We start from the raw sequence: 19,193 nt of genomic DNA, 5'->3' as shown, positions 1-19,193 counted from the left end.
GAGAGTATGATATCTAGGAGATAATGCATGTCCAGCACTTGGCACACAGTAAGAGCTCAATAAATACTGTTCATGGGTGGTATTTCCCAACGGGGAGGGCACCGAGGGTCGCGGCGGTGGCGGCAGCGCCCTGGGGCTCTAAGCGCCTCTGCTGGGCTGTACGGCATGGCGCCCAGGGACCAGCCCTGCTCTGAGATTCCTGCAGCTGAACTTCCAGAAGCCTGTGAACATCCCCAGGAAAGATGAAAAATCACCCGATAAATCCCGGGGCTTGCATTTTTATTCTGTTTCTCGTTATTTCTATGACACGATGGATAGTGCCTTTGAGCTCGGGCCCTGCAGTCAGAGGAACCTGGGTTCCAGGCCGAGCCACTTGCTGGGCAAGGAAAATGAAACCCATCTCTGCCTGTCCTCAGTACAACTCAGGTAAGGATGCTTGTGTGAAATAATGACTTAGCACACACAGAGGGGTAGCATCACAGGTGGGCCACCGTGTTCCTAACGGTAATTTGTAACAATCTAAAGACTGGAAGAGACCTGAGCTCAGCTGAGTCAAATCCCCTCTTTTAGAAATAGAAACTCATTTATATCTGGATTTCCAATCCTACTCCGGGCCAGGCTGCGGGGCTACCTGCGGGTGAGACAAGGGCTCCTGACACAGCAGAATCCATGTTACCTGGGGTGGGGGTGGTGGAGGCGGGAGGGGGGCCTTTCCTCGCTCCGATGGGCTGCGGGGAGACCACCTGAGCCCTCCTGGGTCCATTGGGTTGGGAGCTAATTGTAGATTCTAAATCGGAGACAAGGGGGCTGAGAGGGGCTGGGGGTCAGTCTGCCGTAGAGCAGACTGCTGGCAGGGCATCTCGTGCCCAGGGAGCCGTGGGTCCCATCCCTTCCTGGGCAGGGTCCCCAGGATGCCTGCATCCCCCATGGACGTCCAACATCAGGAAAATCAGAGAGAAAAGAGCAAAAGAGGAAAGGCGACAGAAGACGGGCCAGGAAGGAGGCGGTAGGCGAAACTCCCGAGTGTGAGAGTCAGAGAAAGGGGAGGAGGGATGTGGATAAAAAGGCAGGAAATTGGGGGAGGCGGAGGAACCAAAGATGAGGGGCGCTGCCCAGGCCAGGGCGGAGGAGTGATAACGGGGCAGCAGCTCGGTGACTCCCCGTTCCTCCCACTGGGTGCCCAGTCCTGCCCGCGTGTGCAGGGACGGCACGGGCTGATGAGCAGTAGGGCGGTTGGCCACTGACACGTGCTGATGGAGGCCACTTGGGCAGGACATGAGAGCGACATCAAGGGGGGCTAGTGGGCTTCTCTGGCAGCCTGTTCGATTGCATTAGGTTCAGGAAGGCATGGGCCCCTTCACTGTCTAAATTGCAGTTTAACTCTACACAGCGGCCGGGCCTGGGCTGTCTGGGAATGTGGCTTTGTGCGGCTGTCTTCCCGGGACCAGGCGTGGCCCTGGTGGCCCCTAGAAAGGCTCCCTGTGCCCGAGCTGGGCACACATGGCCCCCACCATCCCGTGGCACTGTCCCCAAGTCTCCTGGTTCCCCTCCTCTGACAACGGCCCCGGCTATTCCTCCTTTTTCTTCTGCTAAAAGCTGCTAAAGAAGAAGCCCCGTCACGGTGCGACAGGCCTACGTGACCGAATGGACACTGGGTCAGTCCTGAGGCCGGAGCATGGTGGGTGCGAGATCATTCTGGGCGCATGACAGCCCACAGGAGACATTTGCTCCATCTCCCCAGGGATGCCCCTCTGCGGGAGGTTTAGCGCTGATGGCATGGGACTGTCTTGTACCCCCAGGTCCCCAGTGTAGGATGTGGTGCAATGATCCCATCAGTAGAGGGGGTTTTGGTCCAGACAGCGTCTGCCCCAGTGGACAGACACCCAGACTCCGAGGTCAGATGGCCCAGCTTCAGCCCAAGGCTGCCCTCACCAGTGTTCTCCACATTTCCTGCTGTGAAATGGGGGTGATAGCAGCAGCTCCCCGCTTCCACGTGTGGGAAGAGCCAATGAAGTGGAGCTCAGTGCCTGGCACTTAGGAGGGGCTCCAAAATGTTAGTCATTGCTGTTGCTATTATTATTATTGTTGTTGTTGTTATGCCAGTCGATGGGTAGAAGCCCACAGAACTCTACGGTCTAGAGGACAGGTAGAGACCAGTCAAGGTGAGGGGCATCCCCCCCCGGGTGCAGGAAGGGGCAGGTGGAGGCGAGACTGACCTTCTGGAAGTGGGGCACGTGCCAGAGGGCGTCCAGCTTCACAGGCGGCTTGTACTTCCTCAGCTGACTGCTCCGGGTCTCATACAGTTTCCCAAGGATCACCTGCAGGCCCGAGAAATGCCAAGGCAAGATGGTTACCGGCTCCCTGGAGAAGCCCGAGCCACGACGAGGAGTTGGGAGTCCTGGTGCTGCAGACCCACGCGTCACTTTCCTCCTGGCTCTGGCCCTTCTCCCTGTCTGATTTCAGTGCACCTGCACCCCTGGCCCTGCCTGTGACCACAGTGGACTTGGGGGTGGGACCATGGGACGCTGGGAGCGTGTTATTTTGGTTTTAGTTTCGGCCCTAGAACTCTCTGGGTTCTGACATGCAGCCACCTTGAGGGCAGGGGTGTGTCCCAGACACCCTTGTAATTTTCTCAGTGGCTAACACAGCCCCGGTGGTTACCACGGACGCCACAGTGTCTGCATGAAGAATGAATGACTCGATGCTTGTTGCCATTCTGTGGGGCAGGTCCTCAGCATGGTCTGCTCGTGGAAGAGGAAGGAGGACTCCTGTTCGGGGGGAGGGATTTGGGGGCTTGGGTCAGGGCCTCGGAGGTCTCTGGGGGTGGGATTTCAGAGGCACAGAGGCGGTCCTCCTCCTCTTTAGCTGCACGCCCCGTGCCCACGAACAGAGGCCGGCAGGCGCATAATTAGGGTTCTGTAGCTCATGCGGTCTGCTGTGGACTGAATTGCGTTCCCCTCCAAATTCACATGTCGGAGCCCTAACCCCCAGTTGTGACCGTATTTGGAGATGGGCCTTTAAGGAGGTGATTAAGGTTCAGGGAGGTCATCAGGTGGGGTTGTGATCCAGTAGGACAGGTGTCCTTCTAAGAAGAGGAGAGACACCAGGCTTGTCCACACAGGAAAGGCCATGTGAGGACATGGCGAGGAGGTGGCCGTCTTCAGGCCAAGGAGAGAAACCTCCAGAGAAGCCGACTCCGCTGGCCCCTTGATCTTGGACTTCCAGCCTCCAAGATTTCTGTTGTTGAAGCCACCCAGTCCGTTGTATTTTGTTATGGTCACCCCAGCAGACTAACACAGGGGCCCAGGCCTCCAACCTTAGAACCAGAGGGGGAGGGGCCCTGGAGTCTGCATTTTCAATGTGTGCCCCGGGGGAATTCCATACACAGTCAGGCCTTATTAGCCCACGGCTGTGATCCTTGTCAAAATTCAAACCCCCCCAGGGGAGTTAACTGGTAAACACGGGCCTCTTGTTTATAATTACAGCCGCAGTGTGAAGAGGGGGAGCCTCACACCCAGAGCGGATGAGCTGGACGATGCCCTGGTGCCCAAGTGACCCAGAGAGGATGGGCCACTGCAGAAGGGGGTGTAAGAGAGGACGCAGGGCACACAGTGCACCCGACAAATAAAAGCTGACCTGAGCCTAACTGAAGATGCCACCACCCCATCGAACCCCTTTGCTTGATTGATTTTGTTGATCAATTATATTAATTTTATTGAACGCATCTGTGGATAACTTACAAGCCCTCCCCTCCGCTTTCTAGAACAGCTTTGAAGTTTCATCTTCGAACCAAAGCCAAGAGGCTGCCCGGCCCGGGGTGAAGGAGCTGTTGGCCTTCAGAACTGGAGGAATGAAGGCAAGTCTTGTCACCTTTCTAAACCTCAGTTTCCTCTGCGGGAAATGCGGGTACCGATGCCTAACGAACAGGTGCTTGTAGGATTTGTGGAGTTAGCTTTGAGCGGGGTGTCTGGTCCAAGATGATTACTCACTAAATGGAAGCTGTTTCCAAGAATTTCATTTGGGGTCATCATCTTCCAAAATCCAGGACATCCTGAGATGCTGAAGAGACAGGCTTCTCCTAGGATGGGGGCAGTTTGACCTTGTAAATCAAAGGTCTTATCAGCCCTAATAAATTGTTCATCAGGCCCTCAGCCATCAGTGGGTCTGGGTGTTTGTAGCCGTTTGATGGCCACAGAGAATCTTGGGACAGGAAGAGAACTCTGGGGATGGTTTGCACAAGTATTTTCTGAGGGCCCACTATGTGCTGGGCCCAGCTCTGCAGGCCTCCATTTAATCTGACCCCCTTTTTGGCCCAGTGAGGTCACTGAGACCCCAGCAAAGCAGTGACTCACTCAAATTCACACCCCCCCAGGCTGGCACCTGTCCCCAACCAGTGCTTGGGGGTGGAGCCGCCCACAGTGGCTGCTTAAGGGGTGCTCTGCTGAAAACTGAGGGGCACTGGCTATGCGATTGTCTCTAGACTCAGAAGACGTGTCTTTGGAGGCCCGGGATTCTGAGGACCTGTGACACTCTGAGCTGTCGTGAAATAGCTGCTAATTAAAAACAGGACTCCGGATCGGAGCTAGAAAGCAGCAGCGTGTAACGGCAATGCTCCCTCGGAAACTGGCCGTTACCATAGTGAGCTGACTCCTTCTGGAGCCATTAACAAATAAACTAGTCATGGGCTGCTTTAAAGTATTATTACAACGCTCTGCTCTTTAAGGAGTGGTTGTCTCGGACTCCACCCACCGCTGACAACAGCCAGGAGGGGCCTTGGCTCCTGGCTGGGCCTGGGGAGCCCTGGGCCCCTCCACCCAGCAGCCTTTCCTGGCCGGTCCCAAGGGTGCTGGGATCCCTGATAAGACTTTTCCACTCCCCAGTTTGTCCCTAGAACATCACAGGCACTGTTGCTGAATCCTAAGCTTTCCCGTAATCAGCAAGAGTGGGACCTCACCATCAGGAAAAGCCTGGACTTTGGGGCGGGACACACCTGGGTCCTGGCTCGGCTGGGACCTTTGGCCAGTCACTTAACCTCTCTGAGACTGAGTTCCTCCATCTGAAAATGAAACAAACTGAATGATCTGATGAGACTCGGACCTCATGGGGTGTCCGGGAGGGCAAAAGGCATGAACACAGGGTGCGTGCTGGATCCAGTTCTCTGCACGGAATCTGGAGGAGGGACGGCGTTGGTGAGATCGTTGCAACAACCAAAGACACTAAAGCTGTGCTTCTGATGAAATCTACATAGTGCTACGTGAGCATAAAGCAATTCTGATTTTACCGTCATCGATCCGGATCTACTGGAGAAGAGACCAACCTGAGTGCTCCAGAAGTCCGAACCTCAGACTTTTTTATTTTTATTTATTTTTTTAAACTTTTAAAAATAAATTTATTTATTTATTTTTGGCTGCGTTGGGTCTTCACTGTTGTGTGTGGGCTTTCTCTAGTTGTGGCGAGCGGGGGTTACTCTTCGTTGCGGTGCGTGGGCTTCTCAATGCGGTGGCTTCTCTTGTTGCGGAGCACGGGTTCTAGGCGCGCGGGCTTCAGTAGTTGTGGTACGTGGGCTCAGTAGTTGTGGCTCGCGGGCTCTAGAGCGCAGGCTCAGTAGTTGTGGCGCACGGGCTTAGTTTCTCCGAGGCATGTGGGATCTTCCCGGACCAGGGCTCGAACCCGTGTCCTCTGCCTTGGCAGGAGGATTCTTAACCACTGCGCTACTGGGAAGCCCTCTCAGACTATTTTAAAGGGGATACCACGTTTAGTATCTTCAAATATAAGTGACAATGCAAATTCACTGCTAAAGATGTTTTTCCAGGTAAAAATCTCACCTAGGCGCACACCGTTAACAATTGCTGGTGCTTGGGTGTCATTCTGTCCTCAGCTCAAATTTCCCAGTGTGGCCACCACCACTCTGGGCCTCGATTTCCATGCCTGGGGACTAGGGTGACACCCAGCTCACAGGCTTGTATCCAGCTCAATAAGATGATGTATGTGATGTACGTGGAGCGGTTAGCATGGGGCTTAGTCATCCACTTGAAACAAAATGTATCCTAACGTTTCATAAAACGCGGTCTTTACGGAACCCTCCCAGAAGTGGGTTTTCTCTTTGGACTTCGCCTTCCTAACCTTTTCTTTATAGATAGACCGGGGCACATTTCTGTCCGGGCCAGGTCAGATTCGTGGACAATCTGGTTTCCAGATGTGTGGGGTCACATGGAGTTTGGTGGGACCGTCCCCAGACGGTTATCGGGAGATGGGGTCCCGATCCTGCCCCAGAGGCACACAGGGCCAGTTTACTGGTGATGCCGGCGGGGCTTAAGTCGGGGTTGAACCTGATCATCACCGAGACCCTTTCAGCAAAGCAACAAGCAACTTGACTCCCCAGCCCTGCCCACACCCCAGCAATAGACATGGACAGGCGGCATCCTTTTGAGCTCTGGCTTTGCCTCCCCTAGCCCCTCCCTTCTCTTCCCTCCCACCCCATCAGTCATCCACTCTGGAGTGAGCACTGCGTTTACCTTATGCTTTTTCTCCAGTTTGATGGCTTTCTGGTTGGCCTTTTGTTCCTGCACCCATAGCTGCTGGTACCGATGCTGCAGCAGATCAAAGAAGGGGGTGGAAGGCCTGTGGGGAAGCAGTCAGATGGGCTTGAGGTCGGTGAAGGCCCCCCTCCCCAGAGGCTGCCCACCTGACCATCAGGGCTACAGGGCAAAGTGTTCTCCCAAGGCTGTGAGAGTTTCTCTCTGGCCCTTCTGCAGCCGTGGAAGAAACGGTGCCTCGTGTGAGTTGTTCAACAAACACTTACTGTCCACCAACCAAGTGCTGGGCCTGACATGGTGACAGACTCTCTCCCTGACCAGATTTCAGGCAGGCTTCTCAGAGCCCTCTTTTTGATCAGGCCTCGTTCTTGGGATCTATCTTTGGCCGGATGAAGAGTCAACCTTAGCAAAGAACCCTGCTAAGTCCGTCCCCCCGCCCTTGATAATCTGATCACCTTGGCCTGCCTTTACCAAGAGTCCTATTAAGTCAGTTTAGTAAGAATCCCCCTACCCTTGAAGTCTCTTCGTAGTAATTTTCCATCCACTCTACTCCTTGGCTATAAATCCCCACTTGTGTTGTATTCAGAATTGAGCGAGGTCACTTTCCCCTTTGCAATAGTACTGAATGAAATCCGTCTTTACTGCCTTTAGCCTCCGCTCTAGTTCTCTTTGACAAGGGTCTCCAGCCAAGGAGAACTTACCCTGTGTAGAGCATTTTGCATGCCCCACTCCTCACAGCACTGTAAAGTGGGTACTTTTATCATCCCCATCCTAAGGTCCCAGAGCAGTGGGGCAGCCCTGTGTGTGAGACCCTCTCAAGGTAACCTAATAGGTGATGAGGAAAAGTTCTTTCATAGAAGAACCAAAGCTAATAAAATGCAGGAGGAAGGACAGAATTGGGGAAAGAGAATCATTACTTTGCAACGCCTAATGATAATGGATTTAGGTAATAATCAATGATTAGGTGGAAGGCTGATGGGGAACTTTACAATGGATGTGTCACGCTACAGCAGCTGGACCAAACGATCAATTTGTTTTTATTGTGGTAAATATGCATAACATAAAATTTACCCAAGTGATCAATCTTACCATCACTGGAAGTGACAGATGTGGGGCTGGGAGTGATTAATAGGAGGTATGTAGCACCACCCACCAAACACTTTGGGGGAAACAAACCCCAAAGTGAGCCCAAAGGTAATCAGACTTCTAGACCATCACTGTCAAATGGAAATATTATGTGGGCCGCCATGTAACTAAAATTCTTCTAGTAGCCATGTTAAAAAGAGTAAAAAGAAACAGGTGGAATTAATTTTACTAAGGTATTTTATTAACCCAATATATCCAAAATATTATCATGTCAACATGTAATTAGAGATAGGAATGAGGTTTTTTTTTTATTTTTAATTTTTTTGTTCTGTACGCGGGCCTCTCACTGCCGTGGCCTCTCCCGTTGCGGAGAACAGGCTCCGGACGCGCAGGCTCAGCGACCATGGCTCACGGGCCCAGCCGCTCCGCGGCATGTGGGAACTTTCCGGACCGGGGCACGATCCCGCGTCCCCTGCATCGGCAGGCGGACTCTCAACCACTGCGCCACCAGGGAAGCCCGGGAAGGTATCTTTTGAGGGAAAAGCGAACACTAGCTGAGTTTCAGAAGCCGTGAAGAAATAGTGCTAATTGTGTGGAGTGGGATAATGATATTGTGGCTGCTTTACGTCTTAATGTTAGAAATACCTACTGAAGGGTTTGGGGGTTAAATTCTGTGTAGTTTAGAATTTGCTTTAAACAAACCTCCAGCAAGGGGCTTCCCTGGTGGCGCAGTGGTTGAGAGTCCGCCTGCCGATGCAGGCGACACGGGTTCGTGCCCCGGTCCGGGACGATCCCACGTGCCGCGGGGCGGCTGGGCCCGTGAGCCATGGCCGCTGAGCCTGCGCGTCCGGAGCCTGTGCTCCGCAGCGGGAGAGGCCACGACAGTGAGAGGCCTGCGTACCGCAAACAAACAAACAAGAAACCTCCAGCAAAATACAGAGCACAGTAAAATAAAATAACAAAGGAAAAAAATGAAACAAGAGTGACAGAATAAATTGAGAGTGGTTGAAGCTGTGTGATGAGGGTTGATCATGGATGTGTATTACCCTATTTGCTACACTTTTGTGCATGTTTGAAATTTTTCGTAATAAGAAGTAAAAAGACAAAGAGGAAAAACCCGGGGAAGGAAGCTCATTGTTTTCCCCGTTCACTTCTTTCTCATCTGCCTTGTGATCACAAATGGTCTTTTTTTTTTTTAACATCTTTATTGGAGTATAATTGCTTTACTAACTAATTGTGTTAGTTTCTGCTTTATAACAAAGTGAATCAGTTATACATACACATATGCTCCCGTATCTCTTCCCTCTTGCGTCTCCCTCCCTCCCACCCTCCCTCACAAATGGTCTTTATCACCTTCTCCATCACTCAGTTCAGGTCCAAGCTGACTGCCTCCTCATGTTTCTGTACCAGAGGGTCTCACATTTCAATGCATAAAAATCACTGGGGCCCCCTCCCCAGAGGTTCTGATCCAGGAAGCCTGGGGGTGAGGCCCAAGAAAGAACATTTTTAGCAAATATAGGAAGTAGTTCTGATACAGGGTGAGTGGGTTGAATGGTGCCCTCCCAAATGTTTCCATTTTAACTTCCGGAACCTGTGAGTATGACTTTATTTGGAAAAGGGGCTTTTGCAGATGTAGTCAAGTTAAGGATCTCGAGATGGGATTGTAAATCGCTTTGGGGGGTAGGCCTTCAATCCAATGACAAGTGTCCTCATAAAATATACACAGAATCGGAGATACAGGGAAGAGGAGAGGGTGAGGTGAAGACAGAGGCAGAGAAAAGCCAGAGAACGTCTGGGGCCCCCGCAAGTTGGAAGAGTCCAGGCAAGACTCTCCATTAGAGCCTCTGGAGGGAGCACCGCCCTGCCAACACCTCAGCTGCAAACTTCTGGTTTCCAGAACGGACAGATGCAAGGAAAATACATTTCTGTTGTTTGAAGCCGCCAGGTCTGTGGGTCATTTGTTACGGCGGCCCCAGGAAATGAACACATGGCGGTTCCTCAGCCCACACTTTGGGAAACACCAAGAGAAACTGCGGTGCCGACGCGTGCTGTCCAGAGAAGTTCCCGAAACCAGACATCACTGGGTCTTTTACAGCAGAAGGAGCCTTCCAGCAGCGTTTTGCAGACAGTCACGTGAGCGTGGATCATGGGGGGGGTCTTGTTCAAGGCATGTTCTGGTTCGATGGGTCTGGGGCGTCTGGAGAGGCTGTGCCCAGGACCCACCCTTCGGGGCTTAAGGCCTCATCAATCATCCAGGCCTGGGGCTCTTACCCCCCGGAAGTCCCACGGAGTCGCAGACCACCATCTCTGAACAGGAGTGTATCGACACCATGTCTGCGGAGAGGGCCCACAGCTTTCATCACATTTTCAAAGGTGCAAATGCCCCCGGAAAAGTTCAGAGCCTCTGTTCTTCCCCTGTGACCTTATTTCACAGACGAGGGAATGAGGAAATGGAGGGACTGAGCAGTGAGGCTACTCTCAAAGCTCACATACAGTAAGGACCCGAGACTGCAAACCTGGGGCTTCTGGCTTTGTGTTTTATACAGTCTGCACGGTGGTCTTTAAAGTCTTTGAAATTGTTGTCAACACTTAAAAACTGGGAAATTTTCCATTAAAGGAACCCAGCTTTCCAAATTGTCTTGAAGATGTATACGTTCTGGCCAAGTGGGTCTGCATTCCTACATGGCAACAATCGGCTTGAGCTGAGTATCAAGTGTCATTTAGCCCAAGTCCTCTCCCTTCCCTATTGTCCTCCACTGCCTGCTGGGCCGGTCCAAGTGTTGGATTTTGTGGCTCCAGAGCCAGCCACAAAGAGCTGGACTGGACCCTAAACATCCTCCTCCCAGCCCCCTCCCATTCTCCCGCCCTGTGTGCGCGCCCAGGACAGTTCACCTCCCTTCCATGGGGACCTCTTTGGGGCTAGACTGACCCGGGACTCTGCTTGAGTGGAGCGTCAGTGGCTTTGAAATGCCACTTGAGCTCAGAGGTCTCTTTCCAGGGCGGCCTGCAGTGCATCTACAGACAGTGGCTCTTTGTTTTCCTGTTCCCTTACCCCTGTGGTGACTTTTATTACTTAATTATTACACACCCCATGCTTCTGAGCAGCCTAATTTATAGCCATGCTTTCTAATGACACGAGATGCGTAATCTTGCAAGATCTACCCCAAGAGGCCATTCACAACAGAAAAGCTATTTTCCCAGCAGCCCCCGCTGCCCACATCACCGCGAACCCACCCTCGCAGCCCTCCTGCAGCCTCGCTGACCATCTTTGTGTCCTGCTCCAGCCAGCGGTTCTTATTACTGGGAAGAGGTGGGCGGGGTCGGGGGGGGGTGGCGCTCAGAGCAGAAGAGCTGACAAACCTTGTAAGTTACAACAGCCTAAGCCCTGACTGGCTGACGGGGGTCCAGCGGGTTTTGCCCATTTCTGCTCAGGCTCATTAAATCAGATAAAAAGGTGGAGAGGCTTGTCTGACACGGGGAAAACCCAGGACGTAAAGTGTATCACAGCATCCCTTGCTTAAAATGCCCTTGACAGCCTCCCATTTCTTAGACTCAACCCAGATGCCGGGCTACGGCCGGCAAAGCCCTTCCCTCCCCAGACTCCTCCCTGACACTCAGCATCTCCTTTGCCTTCAGGTCTCAGCTGTTTGGTCACCTCCTCAGAGGGCTTTTCCCTGACCCGTCCATCCTCAGACGGCCCTTGCCAGGTACCCTCATAAGCAGAAGCTCTCCTGTTCATTTGTCATGGGTTTATAACTGGTCTTGGTCATTGAATACCAATGCCAGCAGGCATGGTTTCTGTGGGATGTGGACTGACATGGCGCTGCTCTCAGCAATTATGCTTTGTTGAAACCAAGGGGAAGAGAGGGAGGGAAGGAGCCAGAGAAAGAAAGATTAGGCAAAATTTTAGGAAACATACATTTCATAATTCAGGGTATTATAAATCAGGCTATATATGAGTTGTAAGAAATTTAAGAGAGTAAATTGACAGAAATTGTAATCCAGTGGAGAGGAAGGATAGCCTTTTCAACAAATGGTGCTGGAACAATTGGACATCATGGACAAACCCAAAAACAAACAAGAACCTCTTGACCCAAGTCTCGTACTTTATACAAGAATTAACTCAAAATGGAGCATAGATTTAAATGTAAAACTGTGAAACTTTTAGAAGAAAACATAGGAGAAAATCTTTGAGACCTAGGGCTAGGCTAGGTGATGAGTTCCTAGACTTGACACCAAAAGCAGGATCCAGGAGAGGAAAAAAAAAGATAAATTGAACTTCCTCTAAATTAAGGACTCTTGCTCTGTGAAAGAGTCTCTTGAGAAGATGAAAAGATAAACCATGACTAGGAGGAAATATTTGCAAACCATGTATCTGGCAAATCTAGACTATGTAAAGAATGGTCAAAACTCAACAGTAAAAGAAATAAACACAAACAATTGTATTAGAAAAGAGGCAAAACATGAAGAGACATTTCATCAGAGAAGGTATATGGGTGGCAAATAAGTACATGAAAAAATAGTCAACATCCCTAGCCACTGGAGAAATGAAAACTAAGAGCATCCTGTCATGTCACTACACACCTCTTAGCACAGCTAAAATAAGAACTACATAGTGACAGTGCCAGAGCAAGGATCCAGAGAAACTAAACCTCTTATACATGGCTGGTGGGAGTGTAAAATGGTGTAGCTGCTCTGGAAAATGGTTTGTCTAGTTTCCTAGAAAACCAAACATACACCTACCATATGGGCCCAGCAATTGCACTCCTGGGCATTTATTCCAGAGACGTGGGAACTTACGTCTACACAGACACCTATACACCAGTGTTCGTAGCTGGAATATTTGTAATATTTCCAAAGTAGGAACAGCCAAAATGTCTTTCAATGTGTGAGTAGTTAAACTGTGGTCCATGCATACTACGGAATACTACTCAATAGTAAAAAGGAATGGACGATGGATACAGCAAAGACTTGGATGATGTCAAGGCCATTATGCTGAGTGAAAAAGACCAGTTTCACAAGGTCACATACTGTATGATTCCATGTGTATACCATTCTTGGAATGTTCCAGGGATTAGGGAGAAGGGTCACTATGTGAGTGTATGGGGTGGGGGTGGGGGTCTCTGAGGTGATAGAACCGTTCTGTATCATGATTGTTACACAAATATACACGTGATAGAATGCGTGGACACTAAATACACAAAGGAGTGCATGTAAAACCGGTGAAGTCTGGGGAATTTCCTGGCGGTCTGGTGGTTAGGACTCAGCACTTTCTCTGCCCAGGGCACGGGTTCAGTCCCTGGTCAGGGAACTAAGATTCCTCAAGCCGCGTGGTGCTACCAAAAGCAAAACAAAACAAAACAAAACAAGACAAAAAACAGCTGGTGAAAGCTGAATGCAGTCTGTGTATTGTACCAACATCCATCTTTCAGTTTTGATAATGCACTATAATTATGTAAGATTTTACCATTGGGGATAACGGGTAAAGAGTCAACGGGATCACTCTGTACTATTTTTACAACTTCCTGGGAATCTGTAATAATTTCAAAGTAAAATATTTTTTCAAAATGCAATCAAGCATGCTAGAGGAAAGCCTAAACTGTCTTTCTACTTTATGGAAAAAATATTACAAAATTACTGTCATACAAAGAGGTGATCAAAGAGGATGGAGCCAAAAAATGTAGGGAAAAAATGCATATGGGGTGTGACAGGCAATTAATCCTTTTAAAATGTGTTATTTTTCTGGATTTTGTGGTTTACGATATTTGTCAGCTAATTTAAAATTTTAATTTGTTCTGATTTCTTTTCTCATTCTACTTAAGTATTCCGTTTTATGCCTAAATTTGTATTCATGATTTTGAACTTGTTTTTCTTAAAGGGAACCCCCAAACTTGAATACGCTCCTGGTGCCACGGAACGTGGAGCTGCCCTTGAGAGCAGGTAAGATGTTTCTTTTAATCATAAGAGAGTATTAGGTATAACTTTGTGCGAATCATGTGAAACCAAAACAAAATGGGTGATTTGTCCAGGAAAATATAAACGATCAAAGTTGACTGAAGCGCTTATAGAAAATGTTAATAGAGCCACGGGTACCAGGCCTGGGTATGTTCACACATGCACCCTCCCAACCTTGCTGAGAACAGTATTCCAGGACTTTCCAGAACTTTTTATAAAAAAGCTTCCCACTTAAAATAGATAACCAACAAGGACCTACTGTATAGCACAGGGAACTCTGCTCAATATTATGTAACAACCGAAATGAGAAAAGGATTTGAAAAAGAATAGTTACATGTATAATTGAATCACTTTGCTGCACACCTGAAACTATCACAACATTGTTAATCAACTACACTCCAATACAAAATAAAAAGTTAAAAAAAAAAAAAGAAAAAAAATCTTCCCACATCATGTTATGATCCCAAACTGAGACAAGGAGAATGTCTTGGTCAGTCTCACTTAGAAGAGCAAATGAAGGCCTTCCCTGGTGGTGCAGTGGTTAAGAATCTGCCTGCCAATGCAGGAGACATGGGTTCGAGCCCTGGTCTGGGAAGATCCCACATGCCGTGGAGCAACTAAGCCCGTGTGCCACAACTACCGAGCCCGTGCGCCACAATTACTGAGCCTGCGTGCCACAACTACTGAAGCCCGCACGCCTAGAGCCCGTGCTCTGCAACAAGAGAAGCCACCGCAATGAGAAGCCCGTGCACCACATCAAAGAGTAGCCCCCGCTCACCGCAACTAGAGAAAGCCTGCGTGCAGCAACAAAGACCCAATGCAGCCAAAAATAAAAATAAATTTATAAAAAAAAAAAAGAAGAGCAAATGAAAAAATACTAAGTGAAATATTACCAGATCACATTGGGCAATGTACTAATACCAGAAGGGCCTATCGTAACGCCCTCCACCCACCCTCCAGCCCAGGAGTGTGGGAGCTGAGGGAAGGACCCCAGAGAGCAGCTCACCCCCTGCCCCTTACCACTGAGCTCCCAAAGCAGGAAGGAAAGAAACTGTCCCTCCGGCGAAGCTGCAACTTTTGATGATTACACTAGACTGGACATATTAACTAGTGCACACGGATGGCCTTTTGTAACTGGAAGTGAGCAGGGAAGCCATGGATGCCTGAGACTTCACCCGGGAAAGGGGCTGGGAAAGCAGTCGAGCCTCAGAGCAGGTTTGAACAAGGCCAGGACACTCACGTTCCTGATTCCCCCGCCCCTCCCACTTGCTCCCATTTATCAGGAAATATTATATAGCTACCAGAAAGAATGAAGCGGCCATATGTGTAATAACCCAGAAACATCTTCAAGACGTAGGTCAAGTATGAAAAGAAGAAGGTGGGGAGAAACAGCCACGCCCGTGTGAGGGCATCGACACAGGTGTGAAGGATGGAAAGATGACTGGAAGGAAGCCCTCAGAGGACGGTGCTGGGGGAAGGGGGCAGACATGGCAGGTGGGGTGAGGGGCCCCTCCCCCTCCAGTCTACTTACTGGTTTTATGTGACTTTCGCAGCAAATAGAGCAAAACAAGAAACCTACACCTGAGAGGTCACATGACTCGGCCAGGGCCACAGTCAGTGATGGCGGTGACGGATCTGGGTCTGAATCAGTGTCAGGATGCCAGCTCACTGCCTCCATCCCCGTGCCACCCCACCATGCACAGCTCTGCTGACCTCACACCAGAACTGGCCGGGCTCTTTGTTTTTCGTCCTTTTCACCTCAAGCAGCCGAGGGTGGCCAGGCCTTCTAGGTCCCACTGGCCCAAGCCGGGGAATTTCAGCGTTTTCCGTATACTCAACCCTTCGGGGGTCCTAAAGACCCTTGCACCTTTAGGAACCATTTTTCTTGTTTTCTTCTACAACTATTTTTTGCTGCTACCTTAAAACATGTCCAAGGTTTTTTATCGTTTGGGTTTTTTTTTTTTTTTCAAGAAAACGTAGTTCTTTATAATAAAAAAAAGGTATTTTTTCCAGCCTAAAATGAATGAGTTTTGCCACAGGACGAAAGCCCCTGCGGTCACAATTACAGCCGTCCGACCTGCAGCTTTCTTTGGAGGAGCCGGAGGGGGTCCACTCAGAAGATCTGAATTATTTATCCTCACTAAATTAGATGGGAAAAGTGGGAGTGGGAAGGCCGAAGCCCAGAGAGGTCAAATGGCTGGCCCAGGGTCACACAGCACACTCAGTGGCCCAGCCTGGACACCCCCCCACCCCTCAGGCTACGCTGTCTGCAGCCAAGAGAATGTGAATCCATTTCCAAAAGGGCTCAAGGGGCTGCCAGCTAACCAACTCAGAGAGAGGCCAAACCCGGGGCCTGGCTACTCTCATGTAGGACCCCAGACCTTCCCAGACACTGTCCTCCCTCACCAGACCCTCCTCTCCACATAGGAACTGAGGCTTTTTCAACGGCGCCCATCCGATGCTGTCTTCCTCAACGCCCACTGGTGGCTTCTCCTTGCCCCTGGGGTGCCAGCACAGTTTTCAAAGGCCCTGGCCTTGGGGTGCCGTCTTTGCATCCGTGTCCTCCCGGGAGCCCCCTCACCTTCCCTGGTCACTCCGTCCCATACTTCGGGTGTTGGCCTAAAGGAGATGCCCCCTCCCCATCCCGTGGTCCCGCCCAGAGACCTCCCTTAGCTCTGTTGACTACGCCTCCCCTGCTGCTCTTTACACTTGGGAAGGTATTTTTTTTAATATTTACAGTGATCAACTGATCAATTCAGTGTCTGCCTTTCCCATTAGGCTCTGAGCTCCATGGGACAGGGATTGTGGCTGGACTGTTCACTGTGCAGCCCGGCTTAGACAGTCTGCACTTTGTAAAGATGCTGAGTGGCCCCGGAAACCTTTAAAGACCCCTTTCCTGAGGACACTGGCCTCCTCAACTGCAACGCCCAAGAGGGGGTCTTTGGCAGAAACGAGCTTTTCCTTGCGGAGCCCAGTGATGGGACAGGGGTGGCCCTGAGCCCTGCAGAAAGGGTCCAGGCACTGAGGCCAAGCCATGGACCCCTGATTCCTCTCTCCATCATGGGGGCTCAGTTATTGAAGCAGGTGTGTCAGAGAGGATCCTGGATCCTGAAAGAGGCAACAGTGGCAATTCCTCACCCCCCAACCCACCCCCCCAGAAACAGAGGGCACAGTCAGGACAGGTGATGCAGGGGCAGTGGCCCCTTCCCAAAGGTGAATTAGAGGAGCTGTGCAGCAGAGAAGAAGGCTAGACAGGAGTTCTTCAATGGATACCCAGGTGTATAAATTTGTCAAGACTCATCAAATTTTACATGGACCGGGACTTCCCTGGTGGCTCAGTGGTTAAGAATCCGCCTGCCAATTCAGGGGACACGGGTTCGAGCCCTAGTGTGGGAACATCCCACATGCCATGGAGAAACTAAGCCCGTGCGCCACAACTACTGAGCCCACACGCCACAACTACTGAAGCCCATGCGCCTGGAGCCTGTGCTCTGCAACAAGAGAAGCCGCCGCAATCAGAAGCCCGCGCACCGCGACGAAGAATAGCCCCTGCTGGCTGCAACTAGAGAAAGCCCGCGCACAGCAATGAAGATCCAACGCAGCCAAAAATAAATAAATAAAATAAATACATTTATGAAAAAAATTTTTTTACATGGACCATTTCATTATCTATAAATTATACCTCAGTAAAGTTGTTTTTTAAAAAAAAGAACTAAGGAGACAGATTGATGTCAAAATAGCCCAGGCAGGAGTCATCACAGAGGAAGGTCTTCACGAAGATACTAGGGAGCCATGGATGGTTTCTGAGCGAGGGAGGAGGGAGGGCGTGATGACAGCCACACTTTGGAACTGTTGCTGGGGGTGGTGGCGTAAATTAGTGGAAAGGAAGGGAACAGGATGTGAGGATACAAGGCCACTCCAGAGGGAGGAAAGACACAGCAGATGAGCTACACATCTTGTGAATGGGATCTCAACTCTGTGCTCACTTACTCATCTGTCCGTCCATCCATCTGGCCCACCCAGGAGCAATAACCAGCTCGCTGTGATGGGCCAGGTTTTATGAGGTGTGGGGGCATGCTCATGGGGATGTGCTGTCTGCACCCTGGGGTCACAGGGCACGCAACAGAAACACCGATAATCATCACAGCTCACACTTCTTCCTGCTACCTGTATCCTTAGGACACTAACCTAGAGACAGATACTAATACCCTCTTTTCACAGATGAAAAATCTGAGGCCCAGAAAAGTTCACTGTCTTGCCCAAGACCACACAGCCCGTGGGTGACATATTGCATTTGCCTGGGAAGCCCTTGAGCATATCCATCCTGCAGCCCTGCCCCCCTGCAGAGCAGAGGGCTAATTGTCAGTGTAGACGCGGCCATTGGAACTCAGAGGAGAGAGCCAGTGAATTGAGCAAAGGCGTGGAACAAGCAAAGTCCCCTCTGAGCCTTTTGATGGGTCTTTGGGGATGAGCAGAAGGGGACTGAGCTGAGAAATGAAGCAAGGGGAACCCAGACAGAAGGCGGGGCGTGAACAAAGATGGGAATCAGGCCTAGCGGTCACCACGCCTCACAGCCCTAGACCGCCTGAGGGCCATTGGAGAATAAGAGCCATTCAAAAATGCCTCCCAATTTTTAAATGAGCACTTACTACACCAAGCCCGCTCGCAGCACTCCAACTGCCATCTCCCTGATGCTTCCATAACCTTGAAAGTGAGGGTGAACAACTCTGCCTTCAGATGTGGAAACTGACAACGCAGAGCAGTCAAGCAACTGGCCCGCAGTTTGCTCACGGATCATGGAGTGGGCCAGGCGACAGAGCCAGGGTCCCCATCCAGCTTCCCCGGCTCTAAAGATGCCAGGTCCCGACAGTTAGGCTGTGCACTCAGTGACCCCCACGGCAGCTCTGAGTGACCTGGGCCGGCGAGGCCACCGCCGAGGGCTTCGACAAATTATTTGCTGATAACTCGGCAGGAACCTCTCGGAAAAGATCCTCACCGCCCTAACGTTCCCACTGACAACGAAACCGTGTCAGAACTCAGTCTGAGGGCTTCCCTGGTGGCGCAGTGGTTGAGAGTCCGCCTGCCGATACAGGGGACACGGGTTCGTGCCCCGGTCCGGGAGGATCCCACATGCCGCAGAGCGGCTGGGCCCGTGAGCCATGGCCGCTGAACCTGCGCGTCCGGAGCCTGTGCTCTGCAACGGGAGAGGCCACAACAGTGAGGGGCCCGCGTACCGCAAAAAAAAAAAAAAAAACCTCAGTCTGATAGAGCGGAAAATGGGGAATAAAATGAAATGCGAACAGCTCCTACTCGGGGTTGGCCTGCAAGAAACTTCAAATTAGTTCCATCCAATCCATCTTCTGCTGCTTCGTGATTGATAACCCCAGACCAGGGGTTGATCTCCGATGAAGGTAGCTGGGGACAAGCAAGGGAAATGGAAATTATCATTTGCAAACATTAGGCTGACACTTTGCACGTGCAGGGGGCGGCGAGGGCTGACAGCTCTGATTTGCAGAATCGGTTCCTCTCTGCCAAGGAGGGCTCTGTGGATTAGAGGGGGCCCCTTTCATGGCAAACCCACCTTCATCTTGGCTGCTCATTAAAACTTTGTGGAGC

At 50.8% G+C, this 19,193-nt stretch overlaps 1 protein-coding gene across 1 annotated transcript in view; it reads right to left on the bottom strand.

The window, feature by feature from the left end:
- CFAP77 (cilia and flagella associated protein 77) overlaps positions 1–19,193 on the bottom strand; it is a 136,624-nt gene that overhangs the window by 21,197 nt on the left and 96,234 nt on the right. Inside the window, exons 5-6 of the mRNA XM_004269070.4 lie at positions 6,516–6,621; positions 2,217–2,318 (exon numbers count right to left, since the gene is read on the bottom strand). Of these exons, the coding sequence (XP_004269118.1) occupies positions 2,217–2,318; positions 6,516–6,621 (208 nt within the window). The remainder of the gene's footprint in view (positions 1–2,216; positions 2,319–6,515; positions 6,622–19,193) is intronic.

Source organism: Orcinus orca, chromosome 6 (assembly GCF_937001465.1).
Source record: "Orcinus orca chromosome 6, mOrcOrc1.1, whole genome shotgun sequence".
Classification (NCBI taxonomy): domain Eukaryota; kingdom Metazoa; phylum Chordata; class Mammalia; order Artiodactyla; family Delphinidae; genus Orcinus; species Orcinus orca.
This window is presented reverse-complemented; position numbering and strand designations above follow the sequence as displayed.